Source organism: Manacus vitellinus, unplaced genomic scaffold (assembly GCF_001715985.3).
Source record: "Manacus vitellinus isolate BGI_N305 unplaced genomic scaffold, ASM171598v3 scaffold_7_pilon, whole genome shotgun sequence".
NCBI lineage: Eukaryota > Metazoa > Chordata > Aves > Passeriformes > Pipridae > Manacus > Manacus vitellinus.
The window spans coordinates 22466360-22487655 of NW_021940813.1; the positions used below are offsets into that span (position 1 = coordinate 22466360).

Here is a 21296-nt window from a genome sequence, read left to right on the forward strand (position 1 = left end):
GGGTAGTTTGGAGTTGGTCTTACAGCTGAAACAAGAAGAGGGGGCCAGTATGTGAATCAGACTACTAAATGGATCTTTTAGCTGAGCCGTTGTCCTCCAGATGAACAGGATACAAGTGCAGAGTTGTCTTATATCAGTTAGCAGCTCTTCAGGGATATTTGCCTCCATTCTGAAGGAATATGATTTTGTTTTCCTGAAAAATTGACTCATTAATTTTAAATCAAGTGTCATGCAGAGGATTTAATTTTAAATGAGGATTTAATTTTAAATTAAGATACCTGATTTACTTATTTTTAATCTCCAGACTTTATACGATACTGCGTATCTAACACTGTACAATATCAGCTTCACTTCCCTTCCTATCCTCTTCTATGGTCTAATGGAACAACATGTCAGCGCAGACACACTCAAGAGAGAGCCTTCCCTGTACAGGTAAAATTAAAACTGTGCCCCAAAGTTTGACTGCTCAGTTGTGGGATCTATCTCTGTTACAACAGAAGTCCTCAGGATTTCTGTGCTACAAGGCTATGGTAGAACATCAGATACACCACGATAGAAGGGCTGAAGACCACATGCATAGTCTACCAAGTACAGTAGTGTAGTTTTACATGTATATTTAGAAATCACACCACTCATTTGCTCTATAAGTGAGTGAGAGCAAAATAGAAATTACTGTTCTACAAATAAGATTATGATTTTTTTTAGTACTCTTTATTTCCTCAAACCATGGGGAAAAGAAGTATTTTTAAAAAAGAAAGCATACTGGTTTTTTTCCTATATACATGTTTTATTCTGAAAGAAAAGAGGACTGAGAGGTAAAGTGTTGTATCAGAGGATGTATTTTGTGTGGTGTCCAACATTGTCATCTGCATATTGTTGATTCACTTCTGAGGATTGGAATCGTGACTTGTTTAGGTTCTTAGCCACTTAAAATACAGTTCTTGCCAATTAATTGCATTTGGCCATCTAATTAGGGACATTGCCCAGATTTGATCCTTGTAGCTGCAAACACAGTACATTTCAGGGAGAGTTATCAGTAGGTAATCAAAGAAAAAAACATTTTTTGAAAGAATAGTAGATGCCCAAAGGTTAATCAGTGCACTGATATGTTTTTACTGATGAAATTGAAGAGGAATACAAGAGATTACCGTTGAAACTTAATCCCTATATTTTTATTTTCTCTTTTATATTTTAAATATTTTTAGTTTAGAAATGGTAAATCAGAAGACTTTTTTTGGTTTTTGAAAGCTAGCAGAGGTTATTTGTCGGGAATTTTTGGATTTTGATACCTAACAGAGCCTATTGCTAAACTGTTTTGGGCAATTGTACAGTTGTTCTAGGCCAGATAGGCTATTGTTTGCCATGTATGGTTTTGCAATCTGTATTGTTAATCTGCAGGGAGAAGTTACTTCGTGTGGTCATCAGACAGTCTTTAAAGTTCGTATGGTAAAAGTATTGGTTGGTAGAAAATGTTTCTGTAATTCAGGGTCTTCATTTAACTGTGTTCTGATTTACTCTGATGTGTTTTATTCTGTATGCCAACTTGATACATACCCATTCTGTGAACAAGAGCTAAAGTTGTAACATGTAAATTTTTTTGTTGTAAGAAAATACGTGCTAGTGAAGAGTTATACTGTTGACCAATTCCTGTATTTTTATGGGAAAATGTTGAAGAAGTACTATTTGACCTGAAGCTTCAAGTCAACTGCAAACCGCTCTTTTTGCATGTTCCACATAAAATTAATATTTTGTTTTGTTGCAATAGTCTGTATATAAGTCCCCAATAGGAAATAATGCAAAGTCTCCAGAGACCTCTAGTGTTCTAATTTCATATCTACAGTGGATCATCATGTGCACAGCAAATAGAAAAGAGATACCTTCTGTAAAAAGATTGAAAAGTAAATAGGTGCAGCACAGGGAAGTGTACCATACAGTTGAAATAAGCAGAATTACAGGCAGCAATTGAAACAGTAAAAAAGAAATGAAAATAAATGAAGAGGACATTTTCAGGAAAAATTTACTGGTAAAGTGGTAGACAGTTGTCATGTGGGAAGGGGGTGCTTTTGCATGCAGTATCTCAATTGTTTTTTCTTCAAAAAACAATATGAATGACATCATTTGTCTGGGATTTTCAAACCTTCTGATAATGAATACATGTATCTTATTTTACACAGAGATGTTGCTAAGAATGCTTTGCTGCGCTGGCGTGCATTTATTTATTGGACATTCCTAGGAGTGTTTGATGCTGCGGTATTTTTCTTTGGTGCCTATTTATTGTTTGACAACACAGCTGTGACCAGCAATGGACAGGTTAGTGTTGGATTTGATCAGTCAGTCAATGATAATTTTTTTAATGTTGACTGTGAAATGAATAGTTTTAATTGTTTTCTTCAATATTTCATGCAAGATGATAACTTTCATGAGTTACAGTGAGATAGATGGGTTATCTGTTTAATGAAGTCTGAACTGTGCAGTGGGACACCCTGTGTATCAGTAAGCAGAGACATAGGACTAGATGCAATTTAGGAGAAATAAGTATCATAAATTCCAAGTATTCATTCTGAATTTACATAGTGACTTTTCCGTTTCATGCTTAACATAAATCTGATGAATATCTGTTTAACATGTCAAAAGACTCCTGGTAGAGTAGTTATGAATGGTCATAACAGATCTGAAATATAACAAGCTTTTTAATAGTTTTATTATTTTTGACATATGGCAGCTTAAAATAACGTATCTCTGCTTGCTTTGCAGTCACATGAATGCAAATCTTAAGAACTTTTGCATTTTATTTATTTTATCCATTGATATTTTGGTCTATTTTATTTGTGTGCTTTTTTTCTTTTTGCTACTTGCTTCTCTTCCTATCCTCAGCTAATGACAACCAGCACTCACATGGTAAGACTATTGTGGATTTGTCATGATATCCATTTCATCTTTCACTGTTCTTTAATTAAACTGGTAAAGAGCAATAAAATATCACTTAAACCTATAGTTAGAATTGTTCTTTATAGCTACTTTAGAAGTACTTATAATAAAAGGAACTTTGTATAAAACATATTGATGTATATGAGATATGATAAAGAGCCATGAACTTTAAAAAGGCTTTTTGCTTCCTTGCATTTTGTTATTTTGTTGTGTGCTTTTCTGTAACCTACATTTTGTTGCTGACTACCTCTGCTATGGAAATTTTTGTTACAGTTGATGCTATAATGTGCTCGAATGGCTTTAGAAAAGACCCTCAAAGTGAGAGAGAAAATAAACTGTACACAGTTTTGTTGCTTACATGCAACATAAATATTTGCTAGAAATGCAAATTCAGATATTATTAAAAACCATCTTTGTGACATCTGTTAGGGAAATGAACTTACACTGTGTGAGAGAATTCTTGTTTAATTGAGCTTTTCTAAGGACAGAATGTATTTCCATTAGACAGACCTGTACACTGCAGTATAGCTTTTCTTGGTACCACTGTGCTCTCTTTTAGATGTTCAAAATTCTGCATTAGCTTATATCTTTGGTCCTGAAAATTAGAGTTATCATACCTGTACAAATTTTGTAAACAGTTTATATTACAAATATTCTGAACTGTGTTCCTTTTTGAAATTTTAGTCATCTTCTGTTGCACACATTCAATCAAATTCTAAGGCTCTGAAGACAGACTAATGCCTAATTTTCAAATTTTGAATGTTTATATCTACAACTAGATACCCATGTTAATATTTGATGATAAAATATGTTGCTTGAGGAGGCATTCTGAGTCCTGAGTGTCCGGAGTGTGTTAGAAAATTCATCATTACTCAGCATGCATACTTGTGTTTATTTTAAGACTTAGAGATATTTTGCTGCAATTTTAAATTGAAAGGCTTGAAAATGTTAAGCGTTCAGGAATAGTGGTACTTATGTGAGTTCATACATACATGAACGCTAATAGGTGTTGATGGTTACTTCTCAGTATTTAAATTATGCTTACCTCTGGAAAAAGTCAATGAAGGATTTGAAGATTTGAAAGGTTTACTACTGCAACAGTAGGTTATTATGGAACAGGTAGAAAGCAGGAAAGGAGATAAAAAAGCTGATGGTAATACTAATGCAATAATGCTATAAAATGATTCAAGTTAGGTTCCATATTGTTAAAATGGGTGCTGGAGATTTATTTCCTATTAATTGTTACTAATTTTTGGTGTTTCTTTGTGTGTATGGTGTTCCACTCTGGATATGACATCCTGGTTTGTGTTGTATAAGAAAGTAAGAGGAAAGGAAGGCACCGTAGAAGTTATTGCAGAGTGTCAAGTGTCATCTTAGTTTAACCATATAATAAAATGTATTTCCTGTTTAATTTTTTTTTTTTTAAATTTTAACATTTGATATGGAGTACATTAAGTAGAATTGTTAAGCTAGGTTGAGAGAGACTTAAAAGGAGTAACAGAATGGCAAATACAATACAACAGGAAGGAAAGTAGATGAGTAGAATGCTGAATTAGAACATGGAAGAGCAGCAAATATAGTCGCAGAAGGAGGAGGGGAAGTCTTGGGTAGGCTGGGAGTAGGACATAGAAAAAACTTGTTAATAAACTAGATGGTGACAAACAGACTTAAAGGCATGAGTACTATCTTGAGATATTCAGTACTGAAAAGCCATTGTGAGCTTTTGAAACTCACACCTTCCCATACTGTTCCATTTACCTTTCTCTATGCCAAATCAGCAGCTTTATGGAGTCTTGTGTCTCTGTGCTATGACCTCACTTTCTGAGCCAGTAAGATGGGTAGGTAAAGGGTTTGGTTGCAGCCCAATGCTGTCTATCTAGCCTAATGAACACAGAGAAAGATTATTTCAACTCTTTTATTTCATCTAGCAGCTTATATTGAAAATGTGGACAAAACTGTTCAAAATGCAGGAACTTAGGCTGACAGTAGGCTCTCTGAGAGATGCCAGATATGACATGAGCATATTGTAAAATTTAACTGAAAGAAGAAAGTCAATAAATGGCATAATTGGAAGCTCCTGATCCAGATTCCTGGCCAGTTTTAACTGCACAGATTTTTTTAGGGCAGAGAAAGTATTACAGTGATGGCATGAGCCTATAGAATTATTATATTACATATCTAAGTAAAAGGTCAAAATGCTGAGAGTTTTCTGAATTTCATTTTGTGTCTATACACTTGGTCACACGTAGAATAATTTTAAAATAGTGAAATGGTTACTGAGAAAAATAATTTTTCAACCAGTCATTTCTTTACTTTTAAATTTATTTTCTGTTCCCAGTTGATCACATTCTCAGCCTAGTTTCCTACAGATTTCTCTTATTGCTGGCTGTGGTCTCCATTCAGAATTTGTCACACAGCAGCACATTTGGGTGATCACACGCCTGTATAGATCCCCTGTGATGTAATACTGGGCAAGCTCATACAGAAAACTTTAGATGGGATGTGATCCAGTTCAAATCCCTGCTTTGTGCAGGGCTGATTAAGATCAAGTTGCTGAATGCTTTGCCTAGTCTTTTTCAAGTTTTGGATATCCCCGAGGATAGAAAAACCTATTCCAGTGTTTTTCTGCCTTCATGGTGGAAGAAGTTTCTCACAGTATCCAAGCAGAATATTGCTTGTTGCTGAAGAGATGTCTGTTCCAGTTCTTCAGCTCTGTAGTTCTTCAGATATTTGTGGACAGCTGCTAGGTTGTTCCTTAACCTTCTTTCCACCAGACTAAATAAGTCCTTCAACCTCTCTTTGCAGAAGAACCATAGGCTGCTAACTACCTTGGTTGCTTGCCATTTGATCCTTTCCATTTTTTTTTTACATTGCTCCTGAACTGAGGGACCCAAAACTGAGTACGGTGTTCCAGGTTCAATCTCACTGTAGCTGAGTAGATGAGAATAATAACCTTTCTTCAGTGGCCATGTTCCTCCCAGTGCAGCTCCATTTGCAGTTTCCCTCATGTATAGAACAAGCACAATATAGGCTTGTATTCAGCCTGGAGTCCATGTAACCCCACTGCAACTTCCTTTTCTGCAGGGCCATTACTCAGCCAGTCAGTTCCAATAGATGGCACTACTCCTCCTTAGATGTAAATCTCTGTACTTTTCCTTATTTAATTTCATAAGATATCTGTTGGCATGATTCTCAAATCAGCAGAGGTCCCTCTGAATTGAAACTCTGTCATTCATTATGTCAGCTGCTCTATATTTTTGTATCAATTGGTAGTTTGCTCATGATGTTGTCTGTGTCACCATCCAGGCCACTGACAGGGATGTTCCACAATATCTGCCCCAGTAGCTGTTTCTAGTGTGGTTCACTGATTACCAGCAGCCAGTCAAACATCAAGGACTCTTGAGTCAGTGGTTCAGCCAATTTTCAACTCTAGTAGTAGTCCATTTACCCCACCCCTGCTTCCTTATTGTCCAAGTGTCAAATGCCTTGCTAAATTCAAGATACATTGCATTCAGTTTTCTCTCCTTAACAACTCCTTAACCTGTTGCTTCCACACTGTTGGCTGCTCCTTTCTTTCCCAAGCTTTGCTGTTAAATGCAAGAAGCAGGTTTTGGTTGTGAAAACTGCTATCCAGAGTATTGCATATTTCAGCATTTTCTGTTACACTTTCCACTAGGTTGTCTTACCACTCCACTTTCATTTTCCTTTTGAAACAAGGATATCTATAAATATCATTTTTGTCACTCTTAACACCCCTTACTAATCCTAGTCAGAGCTGATCTTTGTCTGTGATTTTTTTCCCCTCTATAGCCAAGTAATGCTTTTATGCTATCTGTTTACTTCCTGCCCATATTGTCATCTCTTGTATGCTCCCATTTTGCCTTTTTGTTCATTGAGAAACATCCTACTTGGCCAACTGAGTCTTCTGCTGAAATTCCATGTCTTCCTGCAGAAGGGAATTCATGAGATCTCAGCAGTTCTCTTTCAAAATAATTCAGGTCTCTTGGGCACTCTTCTCTTTCATGGGTGCAATACTCTGAATCAAACAAAGTCCCTTCTAAAAGAGAGTGCCCTAACCGTTGCTTACTTTCCCAACATTTCTCTGGATCCTGAACCTGGTAATCCAATAGCCACTGCAGTCCAAGCAATCCTCTGTGACCAGTTCTTCTCTCCATCAGCACGGATGATCATTTCTGCCCACCTGAAAAGCTGAAGTGTTTTTATTTTGTTATGCAGGTGGGGAAAAAAACAAACACAATTTAAAAGTGTTTTATCTTTAAATGTATGTAGACATTTATGTACTTAGATGGTTATGACATTTTTTTGTATACTGTTACTCATCTGCTTAATATGCTGTTCAACCTACGAGAATTATTGGATGCCAAGGACAGCAGAGAAGGGAGATCAGAGAAAAGATGACGTCCAAGAAGATTGATGAAATTACTGCAGTTCATTTGTCAATCTCAGTGATTTAACTTAATTTTTATTAAGAAACATACCTGTGAACTTCAGGTTGAGAGGATTGGTTGTGGTCTTTTTCTGTCTGTATGAAATCTGAGGTGTGTACACACAAGAGCAAGAAACCAAAACACTTTGCACTGGATAGGTCATGTAGGAATTCAGTGTTTTTGCTTAGGTGTCAGTTCATGATACAAAGCAATACATAGCTTTAAGATATTTATTCTGGACAATTCACAAAGTAGGGGACAATATTGCCTATAACTGCTTTGGACCATTTTTTATAGATGTTTGGAAATTGGACCTTTGGAACAGTGGTGTTTACTGTGCTTGTATTCACGGTTACATTGAAGGTAAGGGGTGCTGTGTTTTATCCACTGAAACTTTATTAGAGCTTGTTTTCTAATTGCTGCTTACTTATATCTGTTTCTCTCTATGACCATGCTTTGTTGTATTAGTTTAAATATAGATTTTTCTATCTGTGCCTTCTTAACTGTGCTCAAAACTGAAAAATGTTTTTGGCTACTTCTGTGTAGAATTCATCCCTATTTTCAAAGAGTACAGTTCTATTTTATCTCCTGCTGAGTATTCTGTTGCTCTTAGATAGTGATAACACCATATGATCTCTTTTTTTTCTTTTTTTTTTAAGCTTGCACTAGATACACACTATTGGACATGGATAAATCACTTCGTGATCTGGGGATCACTGGTATTCTACATTATCTTTTCTCTGCTCTGGGGAGGAATTATTTGGTATGAACCCTAATCAAAATTGCATTGCAAATGTTATTTCAGAAACATAAAGTTGTTATATTTCACCTTTTTGTCCGAAACAGAGTTAAATTTAGCCTTTATCCATTGCAGAACTCCATTTTAATCACATCATTAGTGCTAATTGGAGAGTTCTCAGCTCTTCATTCACTGAATATCTGCTAAAATCTTCTTAAAAAAGAATACAAGAAGAATATCGGACCTCAGACTACCACTGGGTCTATCTCAGTAGTGTCAGTCAAAAGCAATCCAAGAGTTGGTTCAAGGAACCAAGACTGCCTCTCTGAGACAAAATGTCACAGAACAGGTCATGTCTATGCAGCCAGTCTTGGAAGGAACTAGCTGGAGCAGTCAAAACTGGAGTCAGGAGTGAAACTCCCATGGAAGTGATGTGGGTGGCCCCGAGTCCTGTGTTTGAGCTCATTATTTGCCTCCAACTTGTCAAAGTAGATTTACTGTAGGTGTCTGAGCACCTGCTTATTCCTGTTGGTAAGAAGCTCTTTAGGAATTAGTATAACTCTTGTACATAGCTGTTGGGGTTTTTTTCCTGTTAAAAATTCTGTGTACTTGAAACTGAAAGTTTTTGGGAAGGAAATCAAGTTGAAACAAGTTCAGTTCCTTACTGTGCCTGATTGCTGTCAGGAACCTGAAATTGCATTTCGCAGCTGTAAAGGACCCATCTTTTATAATGTGTCTGCTGGAGCTGTTCCACTTTTTATACATAAGTATAACATTTTGAGGGACTAGAGAGAAGGCAGAGGCTACCTATTGCATGGTGATTAAGATGCCATTTAATTTGGAGAAAGGATTTGTATTTCAATGTGTCTTTTGCAAATGCGTGTCTTTTGCAAATGCATGTCTTTTGCAACTGCCTCTCAACTCATTGGATATTCAGCAGCCTCTTTTTTTTTTTCCTAGTAAGATCAGGTCTTAATTTCTTCAGCAGCAAGAGGAAAACAATTTGCAGAAGCAACCTTTTCCCTGCTACTTTTTTCAGCCAGCCTTAGCCTTGCTGCCTATTAGAGTGTACTATTTACATGCAACAATGTATTTTAGCGTGGTTACCTTTTTAGTAGGCAAATACTATCAAATTTTGGAAACTATCAGGAAACTGCCCCAGTGGTAGGAGGGCTTTACACTGTGTTACTGCAAACTGTCCCTTGATTTTTGCTCCCAGTAATCATGGCCCCTGGTTCCCAGTACTATGTAGTGGTGGCATATTAATAACCATCCAACTGCCATGGTATACAGGGAGGTATGCAAATGAAAGTATTGAAAGTGTGATTAGATAACAATGTGGTGACTAGGTTAGGGATCATAACATGAAACCATCAGAGATGCGTAGGGGAGCCTGGGAGGTATGAAAATAGGTATGATTAATGAGCCTTACTCTAAAGATACATACAGACAGGTGTGCCTTAGGAAAGAGGGAAGTGGTGGATGGGATACTGAGAAGAAAGGTGGAAAATACCTGGGGCAAGATAAGGGTATATGGAAAAGCATAAGCAGAATAAGAATGTAACTTAGTTTATCTTTGCAAGGGAGAGACAATATGGCGGGGGAGGAGGGCATGGTATTCCTGCAGCCTAGAAAAGAGGAAGGTAGTTGTTTCCAGTCAGTGCATGTTTAACTCTCCTTTTGAGAAAACTGGGATGGATAAAATCCCACAAACTGGGAAGCTGAACCTGAACAATTTCAGCATTGTCATAATTTTTACATTTAACATTGTCTGTCTTTCTTTTGTATATTGAAGTGTAATTTTTATTTATTTGTTTTTTCCTACCAGGCCTTTTCTCAATTATCAGAGGATGTATTATGTGTTCATGCAAATGCTGTCTAGTGGTCCTGCATGGCTGGGTATAATTCTGCTCATAACTGTCAGCCTTCTTCCAGATGTTTTGAAGAAGGTCTTATGCAGAGAGTTGTGGCCTACAGCAACAGAAAGAATCCAGGTAAGAAATATTTTTCATTGTGAAGTTAGTTTTTTGTATCACAAGTCTCTAGTTAGTCCTCTTTCAAAGTCAGAGACAAGATTAGAACAGGTGTTCCCCACCTGTGGTGTCTGAGCAGTATGATGAAAAACACTGCCAGTTGTTTACATGGTGGTATTAACCTGAATCCTGGGGCAACGTTGGTGCCTCCATATGAACAACCATAGGAAAATCAGCTGATGAGGATGGTGGGAGACAGGTACATGGCTCAACATGATTTCTGATTAGAGGAGATAAGGGCAAGGGGATTGGGATCTCTGTGAGGGTAGATAGAAGGCACTTATATCTAATAATATACTGATTGATGCCTTACACATGCATTAAAACTTATCCTATTAACAGTTTGTTCCTCTTTTATATTTCAACTTACATTTTGCCTGTTCTGATCCATTATTTCTACATAAATGTACCTTGCTCTGCCAGTGGGAAGAGGATTTTAAAGTTTATTGTCTCCTTTCATCTGATCAACCAAAAAAGAGGAACCACTGTGTAAATACAGGCCTGCTCTGTTGAGGCTGGAGAGGAAGGCAGGTTCTGTCAGAAGCATGGTGCTATGCTGGGGACATTAAACCAGCCTCAGTAGAAAATGTTACCTCTATTTTAACCCCAGTAAACTTTCATATATCTATACGTTAGAATGTAAAGGACACTAGAGGTGTTGAACCTTAATGTTACTGCCCTTGCACTTTTCAGTCCATCAGCTGCCATTGGTAGGTTAAAATAATGAGTTACTGGCAACTGTAGGGATTAGGTAGCATTTTGATGTTTGAGAAGGTGCTTTGCATTAAGAGGAAAGGAACAGAGGAGCTTTACTGCCAAGAAAAATAAAATTTCCCTTTGGTAAAGGTAAAACCCCTTGCCACTGTTTTGTATTCCTTGAATGTAAAGGTGTAATAATGCCTCACTTCAGGAGGGCAGGAATGAATAAAGAATAGCAGAAAAGCATTCTCAGGCAGATCAGTGTGTAGTGGTTTTTAATTTTGAGATCTTTGATACATCATCTTTGCCCTATGTGCTACTTCTGGAAGAAGTTAATCTCAGTATAGGCTCTGCATGCTTAATTTAAAAGAAGACTAAAGAGAGAGGATGAGCATGAGTTAAGGCAAAGAAACAGGCTAGTGAATAAAAGCCTCTAACAAAGGTATTGCAGTGTTTCTTAGAGACACTGTGTATTAGTGCTGGAAAATGAATCAATTATAAAGCAGACTTTGGGCTCAACACTTGCAATATTCACTTTTTAATATTTAGTAGAAAATCTGTGACTTTTAACCAGTTATATCCCTTGTGTTTCTTCTTCCCTCTCTTTCTTTCTTCCTGTCTTCCGATCCGCTTTGTCTAAATAACTCCTACCTTGCTTTAAACATAAATGATGTGCACGGTTGCTTCCTACATCTGGGGAAATCAGACTAAACATCAGTGCCTTTCTGTTGAGCAGTCCACCATCTTTATGCTTTCTCAGACTTCAAGCAGTCTAAGTTTCTAATGGAACAAAAGGTGACTTTTTTCTGCCTTTCTGCATGCTTGGCCATTTCATTCAAAGGACAGTAAAATGTTTATCATCAGAAGTTATCTACCTTACTCATTATCTCCATTTGTGACTCACCTCAGCTGTATTTTGAAGACTACTTTTTGGTACAGTTTTTTCCTTCTGTTTATCTCAAAGATTTTATGAATTGTTGTCACAGTCCATCTCTGTCATTATCATTTTTTGTCACTGTTGTTACTGCATTTTACAGAACCTTTCTGCCTCAAGAGTCCAGGATTTTTATATTCCCATTTTAATCATTGGTCTGTCTGTAGGTGAATGCATGTAATGTTTCCATTGTACCTGAATAAATGGAATAGTTGCCACACAAAGAAGCGATAATTCTGATTAGGCTGATATTACTACCATCATACAGAAAATGGGGTACTGGAAACCATTTAAGCAATCTTTGGGATATATTAATGTATCTTTCCTGATAAAGGAAAATGCAACTTTTTTAGTAATAAGTTTTTTCCTAGCATGCATTTTGAAACTGAATTTTTCTTATGTTCCCTTCTATAAAATTCTGTGCTCTTTCTATAAAGAAAACAGCTGAAGACCTGTATGTGACATTATTTAATATAACATAAAAGTAGAAGAAATGCAAGTAAATCTTGTTTACCCTACAGTCTCCAAGAAAACTTGGCTAAGATAAACATATTTCCTGTTTTTCCCCCTTTGAAAATATATAGTCAATAAAATGTACTGTAATTATGTGAGTCACAGAGAAAATACACACCATTTTTTCACTATTGAAAATTCTGGCTAAAATTGGCTTTTTTAAGTGCCTTAAGATTGGTTTGAACCGAGCTTATGAACAATTGTTTTTAAATTTATTGCACTCCTATAAGTTATACTGCTTTCTTTGTAAAAAAAAAAAAAAAAAAAGGTTGAAAACCTTTAATTAACATAGGACTAGCAACCACCTCCCAGGCTAGTAAATTAGTTCTCCTCAGGCAATAAGAATGCTTAAAGCCTTTGGAGCAATTCTTATGCTTCAAAATGTTTCATGTATTTGAGAGTCATTCTGGTGTGTGGTGAGTGATTGTTTACCATCATTGACATTCAGATGTTTTTAAACAGTACAGATATGGTTCTGGTTTTTTTTGTTGTTGTTGTTTTGTTGGTTTCTGTGGGTTTTTTTTTTTGAGAGAGCTTTTCAGTGATACATGGATATATACATATACACCTACAGACATATGTATATGTATAAACATACATACGTGTACATACAAGTGTATGTATATATATGTGCATGCATATTAATATTGAGCGATATATATATATATACACACACACACATATGAACTGTTGTCTTTCCTGGGCTAAAACATTAATTTTGCAAAAGCTTTGGAGGAATCTGTTGCCTTTTGGTAATTTCAGTCAAATTCTGCTTATTTCTCATATATGTAGTCTCTGCAACTCTCTGGCTCAATGAAGCAAGCTGAATTTTATGCTTTAACTGGTATTGTGCATCTGTGAGGCTTCTTTCAGCCTTTACTTTTGAAAAGTAGTAGGGTATTTTTTTAATATATCCAGTCTATATTGATTATATTTTTCTTTTCTTTTTTCTTCTATCATTAATACAGAAGCTCAACCTCTCTGTTAGGGAAAATATAAATTCACTTTAAATTATCCTATTTGCATTTTTATAATTGTCACTTCAATTAACAGTGTTTCAGCAATCACAAGTATTTTGTAGCTGAAATACCAGCTGTTTAGATCCTGAGCCATAAATGACTTCAGTGCTCCCATCCCTTTTTAAGAAATATTTTTTTTTCCTCTTTGTTTTTGACTGATGATTTTTTGATGACTTTTTACTTTGCTTTCACTGAATCACAAGCTTGGCCCATCAGCTACATTATGAGATCTCTACCTCTTGCTGCGCTTGGGAAAACCCGAAGTGGTACTTTTGCCTGGGGAAGCCTCTCTGGAGACTCATCGTTCTTCTGTTCCTCAATGGGCTTAGCTGCTGTTGAACAGCTGCACAGGGAGCTTATAAAACTGGTCACGAGAAAACTGCTGCCTTTGTCAGGCTCCTCCTCTAGGGAAAACAAAGCAATGGATCTCACTTGCAATATTTGAATCCTGTGCAAGAAGTTTCCTTGGCAACTCCCCAGGCCCTCTCTTCCCTCAGTGTAATGACTAAGCTGGAAGTCAGCCTTCATTAGCACCAGCCCCATCACCTTGGTGTGTGGCACTCCCTTCAGCAAGCCAGTTGTTCTGGGGAGTAGTGAAGCGGGATGTCCGCTCCTTAATTTGGAATTGATTTGGCCTCACTGTATCACGGGGACCTCTCCTGTTTTAGTACAAGTTATTGTCAAAAGGGCAGGACACACAGCCCATAGTAGTCAGTTTAGTGCTTTAGAGAGTAATTATTTTTAACAGAGTTTGAAATGGAATTGAAAACATCCTCAGGGTGGCTCAAAGGATTAACCTCAGGATCCAGAAGTACAAACCTTGTTTTACACTGGACAACCTTTTGATTTTAAATCTATCAGAAAATCCATCATTTTTCCAGTTTGCTATAACAGTTACGTACAAATGGTACAATTCATTCACATTTCCCTCTTGTATTCAGCAAGAGTTTCACTGTTTTTCCTCATCCTTGCAGAAGAGTGTGAGACAAAAAACAGCCCTAAATGCACTGACGAACAACGATGGGCCACTTCTTGAAGGAAATATTTCAGCTTCCGAGCCATAATTAGATCAAAGCTAGGTAACAGTACTGTACGTGTTGCCAATTTGGATTAATTTCTATTGGTTAACTGTGCTATTTACAAATCAGCTGTTTCCTCCAGAGTTTTTGATGTACTTGATCAATATTGATACAAAATCAATATGTTTTACTTGGAGAGCCTAGTTTTTGCAAGAGATGTTCCATGCCACAGGTAAGATCTTTTTGTCTTGGAAACTTAATTGTGTAAGGCAAAATAATAAATCAATTTACCCATACTCCTGTCCTGTAAATACATTGTGTTATGTATAGGTATTGTGGGACATTTCTTCTGTAAAAACTGCAGTCATTATTGCAGCGTGTACTCATATTACACATATGAACTGCTGTCTTTCTTGGGATAAAAGAATAGTGTTGAATACATAAAGTCAGAGGTAATTCTCACCCAGTTTATCCATCATCTCTCATGCTCTTGAATACATATATAGACCAAATGCAGACAGTAACACATGAAGATTATCTCAGTGAGTTACTTGTGAAAAGGACCTTGGGTCAGAAGGCTGGAGCTCTACATCTGACAGTGTCTACCATAGTACCGTGTTCCGTATGGACCAGGGCATTGCTGCATCACTGCCTCAAATCAAGAGAGTTTTGCCAAATATATGAGACAGCAGCATGAGTGGTGAGCTTCTAAATTCCCCAAACATTAGGCCATTCATTAGCAGAATGAAGTTCTCAGTTTTACATCATCTCCTTGCCATGCCACTTTTTACTCAAATACATTCCCATCTGGATGCCATGTCTGTTCCTTTCCCTTCATTCTCTCCTGACCCTGAAAGCAGCACATGAGAAATTTAGTGAGGATGCAAAGTATCAGTATGTGAAGAGGGCAAATGTCATGCACTCTGTGGGCTGTAGAACTTCAAGGTAGCTGATGGGTGCTTTTTGATTTGTTTTAATGACTGCTAGACAAGTAATAGTAGAAAACCCCAGCTTTCTTGAGGAGCTTCAGACATGGTAGTGGTGCTTGCCTTGGGGCCATGTGTAGAAAAAAAAAACATTTTCTTTTTAGAACCATGTAGGGTAACTAAAATGCTTCACTTCCTAGCTGAAAGAATAGGAAAGATAGTAACCAAGCAGTATATGACTACTCCCTCTGACATTTCCAAAACAAAATCTGCTAATCTGATTTTTCTGTATTAATGCTGATATTTGGTCTACATATGTATTTAAAACAACCCAGGCCTCACTGTTGGTGAGCAGTTCATTTTAGTTTTGTGACTTTTCCAAGAGTGTCTGTTGTAAGAAAGCTTTCTGATTGCTCTTGGTTATGCAACAGTGTTCCAAGCTTGTGATTGGCATTGAAGTGTAATGTGAAATCTCAGCCAAAGTTCTATAAACTACATAATTAATATTTATTTTGTGATTTTGTCCCTTTTGCTACTGTGCTCCGGTTAACAGGGAAGAAGGAAGGGGATAATTGACAATAGAGGATTAACTGGCTTATATAGCGCTCAGGGAGAGAGTGATTGATAACATTGATTTGAATTGTGCTTATAATGCATTTATATCTTAGATACCATCACATAACCTCTATACCTGGAAATTTTATGTGCATTTAGTGAGAAGAATTTCATCAACTCATTGGGCAAAGGGCTGTGCTAATTTTCTCTCTGCTCGTACACGTGTTCCAGGCTCTTGTCATGCAGCCATGGTGTTACTGTAGTCTTGAGCATTTCCTGAGGGGAAGTGGCAGTTCTGCCAGATGTGGAGTGATTATGTGATACAGATAAATTTTAATGGACAATTAGACTGTGTAGTATAAATTACCTGTATAGATGCTATGTGTAACCTAAGCAAGTCTAAAATTCAATACTGCTTAGAAGTACAAAGCAAGTGCATTAAACCTCTGGAACTTTTGTCTGTTAGCACAAACTCACTGTAAAGAATTCCCTCTCTTTGGAAGTATAGGCAAAGTACTCGAATCTGTTCTGTCTTAAAATTCCTCATAAAAAGTCCTGACTAAAGAAGTTCAGAGATAAAAAGATGTACCAGGAGAGATTGCAAAATGAAATATAAACTTCATTTAAAACACTTTGATATGAAAGCAGTCCTCTGTGTCTTCATCTCTTCTCCAAAGAGCCCATTATCAGGTTTAGAGGTTAAGTGTAAAATTATGCCTGGTTCTGTAGGTCCGAATATAAAACTGATGATGTTAAAAGTGGTTGATGGCAAAACAACACGACAGGTTATACTTTGACATGAAACAAATAGTCAGTGGTCTTCTAGTGAAAGCCATTATTGTACCAAGGGCACAATGGCCCTATGAAAGAACACAGTTATATACTTTTGGTTCCAAGATTGTCTATTTACTGTGCATTTGTTTCTTTTTGCCCCTTTAACAGAATGCATCGAGGCACTGTCGGGAGCACATCTCAGAATTCACACCTCTTGCCTGTCTGAAAAGCCCAAGATACAGGAGCAGTGACTGCAGCAATTCCCCAGCAAGAAGGTCTAATTCTCATTCTAAAAAAATGATGTTTACGCACTGGAGAGGCGTTGATTATTCAGTACTTCCATCTGTCTTTGGCTATTCCAATAAGCATTGCCATTCCCGTGCAGGCTACCACTACAGTGGGTCAGGTTTGGAAACGTCTATATGACAGAACACCAAGTCAAGCCTTTAAAAACTGTATTTTTGTTTATTTCTTTTTTCAGAAACAAACATGTCACAGAAATATATTAAATTATACGTGGCTTCTGCTGTCTGAGGTAGTGTTCAGACAAACAGGATCAAGAGCTAGAAGTATGAACCCTTCCAGGCCAATAGGCCTCTTTTTATGTTTTGAACTACTGGAGCAATGAACAATCTGCACAGTCTGGTACTGTGAGACTGGTAGCACTGAAAATTGTCTTCATCCTGTGTCAAGACTTCCGTGCATTTACTGCTTCTGTTACCTTTAGTAATTTTCTTTGTTACTTGAAGTGCATAGTTTCAGTCAGTGACCTACATTTTGAGATAAACAGTTTTAATTTTCAGCCAGAAGCAATGACCTCAGTTATCTCGAATGAAAGTCTCTTAAAGCGTATTTAACAAGTGCTGTTTCTGATTTTCCTCTGTCCTTTTTCTTTCTTTGCTCTTTCTGTAGAACAAACTGGTGTTTCCTCTGTGCAAATCTGCTTTCAAGAAACACTCTCTAATGTTCACTTTCTTGTAAGTGGCCAAATCAGGGCTATGTTTGGTTTTCAATTAGTTTTCCCCTGTAGAAATATAGGCAAGACAATCCTTGTGTAGAGTATGCACACACTATATGAAGTCAAGTTGGCTGTTCAATTGGTAAATATCATCACTGTTGGTATCTACCTAAAAACTGAATGTAAGCATTTTGCCTAAAAGGTCTTTGAATTTGTCAAAGATGCAGATTACCTGGTGTTCCCACTTCCTCTCCCTGTAATTGTAAAATATACATAGCAGAAAGTATTAAGCTTTTTTTTTTGACACAGTTTGTTGGGTTTTTTTCCTTAAAAGAAGAAAAGTTGTTTTTCCAAACGAGCATCTTTTACTATCTGGATTCATCCTCTTAATTTTGATTTTTTTGTATGTTTGTATGGTTAAATACTGGCTAAATGGCTTGGTAGATGTATTACAAAGCACACAGCTGTTAGCTTTTGCAAACAAACCACAAGGTGGCACACGGCTGTTGACTAACAGTTGAATTGTAGTTGGGATATAGAAACCAGTTTGACTGCAAGGATTCTGTTTTAATTACTTTAAGAATGACAGCCAACTTGCACTTCTGTTTTCTCTGCTACATTTATTTTACCTTGTACTAATTCAACTATTAGCAGTGTCCTTGTCTTGTTTCTTTAGTCCAGTGTTTTATTTTGGGGTGCAGAAATATCTGAAGGAGTAATGAGATTTCAGTCAGTTTCAGCCTGATGGTTAGAACTGGTTAATAACCATCCTCATTCAATACCTCTGTGAGGACATTAGCTAAAAATTTATTTCAGTGTGAAAACAAAATATTTGGAATCAGACCTGCAGCCTTTATTGGAAGACCTGGCCAGGACATTTTTAGTTGTCTTTAAAATGGACTAGAGTGGCAGAGAAAAATGTTTTCCCTTTTTGTGTTTGAACAAAAAAACCTAGACAAATAAGTTTACTTCCCAATTTAATTTTTAATAAAAGAAAAACCAACTTACTAGGAAATTTTCCTCACAGTATTCCAAGTGATTTTCGCATTAAATGAACAGGGAATTATTATTAAAATGCCCTGGGTCAAGCAGAGATTGTCAAGTGATTTGTGAAATCTTCAGTATACCAAAGATAACAGAATTTTACAAAGTCTAACGGTGAGCACCACAGACAAATGTTTTGTATCATATAGCACTTTTAAGTTTCAAAGAATGTCCTTATAGCAGTAGCATTCTGAAATACATACACATGTGTGGATGTGTGTACATATACTTGCCATTGCAGACTTGAATGTTGGTCAGTTAGAACCGTCCCCTACATAAAACACTGGTGTATATATTTTTAAAAAGTTAATATGGGTATAAATTTTATACCAGTAGCAGTGACAAATTTCTTGTGTGTAGTTAACAAATTATTTGTAATGTATTTTTTAGAAATCTTAAAATTGCCTTTGCACTGAAATACTTTTCATACTGTAGCTATTTATAAATCTGTTTTACGCATACATTTGTTAACACACCATTTCTATTTTTTTTAAGTATATGTTTTGAAGGCTTTTTTTATACCTATGAGTTTTGGCCACTTAAATTTAGCCTAGAGTGGAGTTGTGGCTGAATGTTAAAATTCTAATGAATGTCAAATTAGAAGTACAAGTCTGTTGCTCTCTCAGTTTCATCCAAATTATTGATGTTTTGTTGAGATTTGTGGTAGCTGTGATTAGAGCACTGTACTTGCAGTGCTATTCTATTATAGTGAGCTTTTTTACTCTATAAAGCCTCCTGCTTTTTTACTTTGTGAGTTCTATCTTTTAGCCTTAAGTAAGGATATTTTTGCTTGATGTTTTTGAAATGCTGCATTCCTGTTATGCCTAGTAACAAAGCAGTTCATTGCAAACTTCATGTAACCCTGAGCTTCAAAATTATTGACAACATTGTTCAGGCTTAAACACCAATATACGTGCTTAAGAAATTTTAGTTAAAGATGACATTTTTTGGAGGAGAAAGAACGCTTTGATTTAGCAATACTTTTCCCTTTAAAGGTTGGTGCTGTTTGTTAAAATAGACCATTTAATGGAAAAAACATAAAACATCAACTCAGCTTCACTTGATGTGTTTCTGCTTCAGTTCCTGTTACTATTGCCATTCAAACTTAGTCCACTACAGCAGGTGTAAACTTGGAGTTTCACTGTAAATGGATCAGATGATACAACGATGAAAAAGTAGAAGTTAGAACAAAATGCATTATAGTGTTTATTATGGATGGGACACTGAAAGGAGACAAATTTTTATGTATCACGAAAAAAAGAATTAAAGAGGAAAAGTCTAAAAATCTATATAACTTTCTAACTTGCCTTGTTTAAATTGTTGCAGCTTTAACAGCATAATGTCTCCATAACTGCTTCTATAAATGTCTTGAAAACTGGTAAGCGCTAACCAAATGTATGTGAAGACTTAGAAAGTATTCGAGCTTTTCGGCCACTGAAGTTCATGTATACCTGCAGTGGCATGTGGCAAAAGATCTTTTTCATTTTACCATGTACAATAATTGTTTGTTCAGCCACTTAATGTAAAAGCTTACAGTTTACTTTCTTGCTTGCATTAGCCTGTTTGTCTTTACCCAACTGGCTTGCAAAAATAAAAGGAAAAAATTGTTTAATTGAGGAACTGCACTACTTTTCTTTTGGAAGCCAGGGGGGTCATTGTGCTCATGCTACTGTCTCTGCTAAAAAAGCTTTAATGGAAATTTGTGAAAGTATTACAGAAGTGAAAACGTATGTGATTCTACTTTGCAGAATAATCAAAAATCAGTTTATATAGCTTTAATTTTTTACCTTATGAAGATTCACAGGATTTCAACTTGTGTTGTCTTGGACATATTCTTTGCATTTTAGATGTCCTTTCATGATTTAATGTAAAGTAGAATCTGCGGAAGTTGCTGTATGGGGGCTGGGGGTAGTTATCTGTGCATTAAACATTAAAGATGTCTGTAGCCATCAGCACCAAATACTGACACATATTTTTAATTGTACAATTGTAGGTGCGTTTATTTGAAAATAAATCAGCCTTCAAATCTAATGTTTAGATTATTCTATACTACTTGATTTATTTTATTCGAAGAGTCAGTGTGTGAATACATTACTGTAAAGTTTCTTTTCAGTGCTATTTTTAACTTTTATTTCTGTAGACAACCAAATATAACTTGTTTATATTCAGTCACAGTTTGGATCCTTATGTAGAATATATAAGCAGGAGACATGAATCTGCTTGCAATAAATATAAACATCCAAGACTGGTTTAAGTTTGCTCACAAATAATTACAATAATTCTAGTATGAATATGAGATGGTTTCATATTAGTCTGTAATAAAATGTAAGTAGATAACAGAAAACGAAATGAGTGTTTGATTCTGTTATTGAATATGCTTATAGTCACCCTCATTTCTCCTCATACTGGAGAGGGTCCAGCAGAGGCCACAAAGATGATAAAGGGTCTGGAGCATCTCTTTTATGAGGAGAGACTGTGGGAGCTTGGCCAGTTTAGTCTGGAGAAAAGAAGACTGAGAGGGGACCTTATTAATGCATATAAATATCTCAGAGTTGGGTGCCAGACTCTCTTCAGTGGTGCCCAGTGACAGGACAAGGGACAATGTCCACAAACTAAAACCCAAGAAGTTTCACCCCAATATGAGGAAGATCTTCTTACTCTGAGGGTGGCAGAAGACTGGAACTGGCTGCTCTGGGATATTGTGGAG

The 21296-nt window shown here is 36.5% G+C and overlaps 1 protein-coding gene across 1 annotated transcript in view; it reads left to right on the forward strand.

Moving 5' to 3' along the window:
- The window catches only part of ATP11A (ATPase phospholipid transporting 11A), a 74892-nt gene extending 55138 nt beyond the window's left edge, over window positions 1–19754 (forward strand). Inside the window, exons 25-30 of the mRNA XM_029964765.1 lie at window positions 305–432; window positions 2175–2310; window positions 7674–7739; window positions 8036–8139; window positions 9944–10109; window positions 16756–19754. Coding sequence (XP_029820625.1) covers window positions 305–432; window positions 2175–2310; window positions 7674–7739; window positions 8036–8139; window positions 9944–10109; window positions 16756–17013 — 858 coding nt within the window. The 3' untranslated portion in view covers window positions 17014–19754. The remainder of the gene's footprint in view (window positions 1–304; window positions 433–2174; window positions 2311–7673; window positions 7740–8035; window positions 8140–9943; window positions 10110–16755) is intronic.
- The last annotated feature ends 1542 nt before the right edge of the window (window positions 19755–21296 follow it).